This window comes from Mustela erminea, chromosome 5, assembly GCF_009829155.1.
Source record: "Mustela erminea isolate mMusErm1 chromosome 5, mMusErm1.Pri, whole genome shotgun sequence".
Taxonomy (NCBI): Eukaryota; Metazoa; Chordata; class Mammalia; order Carnivora; family Mustelidae; genus Mustela; species Mustela erminea.
Genome location: NC_045618.1, coordinates 52,160,968 through 52,164,920, shown reverse-complemented (window position 1 = coordinate 52,164,920; position 3,953 = coordinate 52,160,968). Strand labels below are relative to the sequence as shown.

General features: G+C 42.1%; 1 protein-coding gene across 1 annotated transcript; it reads left to right on the top strand.

Annotated features, from left to right (window-relative positions):
* Positions 1 to 2,804: 2,804 nt before the first annotated feature.
* Positions 2,805 to 3,746, top strand: LOC116589931 (olfactory receptor 11H6-like). The gene has a single exon (XM_032341668.1). It carries the CDS (start codon positions 2,805 to 2,807, stop codon positions 3,744 to 3,746), a length of 942 nt encoding a protein of 313 aa, XP_032197559.1.
* Positions 3,747 to 3,953: the final 207 nt, after the last annotated feature.

Sequence of the window (3,953 nt, the reverse complement as noted above, 5' to 3'; positions counted from 1 at the left end):
TTCCCTTAAAATAGTGACCGTAAAATGAAAGCCAGAAAGCATGGACTCGTGTCCTGACCCTGTCACTGACTGGTTTGGAAATCTCAGGCATTTAATCTCTTTGAGTCTTTATTTCCTCATATATGAAATGGGGGCAAAAGTCCTTGCTGTGGCTCCCCTATAGAGTAATTAAGAAGCTCCCCCCAAAAGATACACACTAGACATAAGGGTTAACTTGCTCGAAGGAATCCGTTTCAAGCCACCCTCCCAAAGTGCGAGTTGCCTCCTACCAAGTTCAATGGAATGAAGTATCCATTTGCTGTTGTTTAATGACTGCCTCCTTCACATGACTGAGGCAAGGAGTCCTGCTATTAGCTTGGCATGTCCTAGAGCTGCAACCACAAAGCTTGAACTGCAACCCCCATCACACTAGGAGAAGAGCTGGCGCACCTCTCCTCCATCCCCAAACTCTGAGACTAAAGACAGGACTAAACCAGGTTTCCTTCATGTTGATATTATATCCTGACACATTAGTGGAGGAGTTATCACTTCCCTAATCCTATTGCTAGAAATAAATAAATAAATAAATAAATAAATAAATAAATAAAATTAAAAAATAACAACTCAGAGCTTAAGGCTTGAGGTGCCTTCTTAAAATGTAATATCCTAGTTTTTGGTATGCCACCATGGTTACAGTGAGCAAAATAAAAGGGGCCTGCATGCCTGTAATATATCCTAGGTCTACAAGTTTCCCCCATAAATGTTGCTCCATTATATTTGGTGTGGGTGCCATCTTGTCATGTGCCCTTGTGTGCATAACATGGAAAATGAAAACTGCCAAAGTCTTCACAGATGCTAGGGGTTCAGGTTATGCATGAGTTTACTGGATATTCCCACCCAGAGAAATGGGTGTTTTAAGAAAAAGAGAATAGAGCATTTGACTTCTGAGCTTCTAAAATGGGAAAGGAAGAAAAAGGTGAAACAGAGATAACACACCATATTCCAAACTTTTTCTGGGTTTAACTTAACCTCAGTCAAGACTTAAAATTTAGATAGTCTTCTCTCTATTCCCTTGTTTTCAAAAGAAGAGCCAGAATTTTTCCAGAGCTGAATAAGCCACAAAATCCAGAAATACCAGAGGGAGAAAAGGACGCTGATTTCCAAAAATCTGCCTAGTTTGAAATAGTATTTGTTGGTGCTCCTCTGTTATGATCCCTTGCATATGTCTGATCCTCATTTCCCAGGACATCCCACAGAAGGGCCAGGCATGGGCCTGGTAGGTAGGTATGGGGGGTAGGGGGAAAGGATCCCCCAGGAAGTTCTGCAGGTCAGAAGTATGTAGCCTTAATACCCACTATGATGTAGCCATCAGAAAAATGATCCTATCATCTAAGACTGCAATGGTGGCCTTGCCAAGAAACAGTCTACTGAGAAGAAGCCTCTAGTGTATCTGATGGGCAAAAAATGGCCTTCAAAAGAAGCTTCTAAGGGAGTTGCATTTGGTGTGGTCTGAGAGGACTGAAAAACGTCTCTTACTCATACACATACACATGTACTCACACAGGAACACAACACACATAAGGCATGTCCTGAGCCTATCACTGGCTAAAATTCCACAAGGGAAAACATTCTTTAGCACTTTAAAATAAGCCTAATTTAGAAGATTTACAAAGGAGTATAACATCAAGCAGAATAAACCCTGAACAGTTTAGAATAGCTTATATTTTGGTAACATTTTATAATTTTTAAACTGCTTCTGCATATATAATTTTACTCAATTTTCAGGTCATCCTGGCTGTGGAAGTATGATTATTCATATTTTAAAGAGAAAGAAACGTAGTCTCAAAACTTAAGCTATTTCCTGAGAAAATACTCCTTAGGCAGTACAAAGCCTAGAACTGTAATGTCTCCAAATGTGTGCTCTGCCATACCAGTGGGTCCCAAACCCAGGTGGAGCCCACACATTTCAAAGGCTCCCTCAGATGGTTCTAATAATATCAAATCCTGGAGTCCATGTGGCAGCATCCTACACACAGAGAATAGATACTAATGGCCTATAAATGGTCACTTAATGTAACTAAATTAGAACATGCTTAAAGTCACTCTGTTGTTATTTTCCTAGCTGGCTTCAAAGCCTCATGTTCTCTCATTTCTATCACTTATCCTATAGCACTGTTTTGTTTTGTTTTTAAAATTTTTTTATTTATTTGACAGACAGAGATCACAAGTAGGCAGAGAGAGAGGAGGAAACAGGCCCCCACTGAACAGAGAGCCGGATGAGGGACTCAATCCCAGGACCCTGGGATCATGACCTGAGCCGAAGGCAGAGGCTTTAACCCACTGAGCCACCCAGGCACCCTGATAGTACTGTTTTGTTTAGTAAAGCTGTCAATTCTAATTTGTTTTGTAGTTGAATTGCCAATGTCAATGTTTATATCTTCAGTCAGCCACCTATTTGTACAGGCTAGACAATGGAGAATGTTCTCCAAAGCTGGGCACACTGGACATCCCAATGAGAGATACAGAAAGGAAGTACCTGAATTTCTATTTTAACATAAAGAAAACTTTTTTCAAAATATTTACCAATATTTAGTATATAGATTGACAGTGGTCTGTATGCAGTTTAAAAGTGAAGAGTCAATTATAGAAGAGTATACTCAACAAATGTATTTTTGGAGCACCCAAAAAAAAAAAAAAAAATAGGAACCCTTGGTCCAGGCTCCCTCTCCTATCAAGAAAATGCGCTGTCTCCTGGGGAGGAGTCAAGAGGCATAATTCCCTCCGTACATGTAACTTCTGCTGTAATCCTCCCAGGACAGAAGGAAATGACTTCAGAGGCCAGAAATATTTCTCACACTGTGAGCGAATTCATCCTCTTGGGCTTCCCTTGCCGCTGGGAAATACAGTTCCTCCTCTTTTCCATATTCTTTGTGACTTATATCCTGACACTCCTTGGAAACATGGCCATCGTGTGTGCAGTGCGCTGGGACCGCCGGCTGCACACCCCGATGTACATTCTGCTGGCCAACTTCTCCTTTCTAGAAATCTGCTATGTCAACTCTGATGTGCCCAACATGCTGGCCAACTTCCTCTCCCAGACCAAAACCATCTCCTTTGCTCGGTGCCTCCTCCAGTTGTACTTCTTCTTCTCACTGGGCACAACCGAATGTTTATTTCTGTCCATCATGGCCTATGACCGGTTCCTGGCAATCTGCCACCCACTGCACTATCCCACGATCATGACTATTAAGTTTTGCTGCAGCCTGGTCATTTTTTGCTGGGTCTATGGTTTTCTCTGGTTTCTGATCCCAGTGATACTTGTTACCCAGCTACCATTTTGTGGCCCAAATGTAATTGATGACTTTCTGTGTGACCTGGGTCCTCTGCTGGCCTTGGCTTCAGCCTGTGTCCCAATCCCAGGGACAGTTCTCATATGTGGCACCATGAGTTCCCTCCTCATCTTCGCTACCTTTTTCTACATTATAGGTTCCTATACCCTAGTGCTGAGGGCCGTAGTGCAGGTGCCCTCAGTTGCTGGCCGGAAGAAGGCCTTTTCTACCTGCTCCTCTCATCTGGCTGTTGTATTTCTCTTCTATGGTTCTGTCATGATGACATATGTGAGCCCAGGGTCAGGACAAGCAGAGGGAATGCAGAAGTTCACTACTCTGTTCTACTCAGTTTTGACCCCCTTTTTCAACCCCATGATCTACAGCCTCCGGAATAAAGAAATGAAGGATGCCTTGAAGAAGGTTCTAGGAGTTTCATAAAACTGGTCTGTAATGTTAATGTCTTATTCCCAGATGAGTTCAGACTGTGAGCTTCCTGTCAGTAAGCAGTTAAGAAACTGGCAAACAGATGTGAACATTTTGAAGAAGGTGTTTCAAAATTCTAAATATCCAGTCATCAATGAAGCCTTTCCCCAGGTGAAATTAACTCTCTTTTCCATAGCACATTGTGTATACTTCTATTGAAGA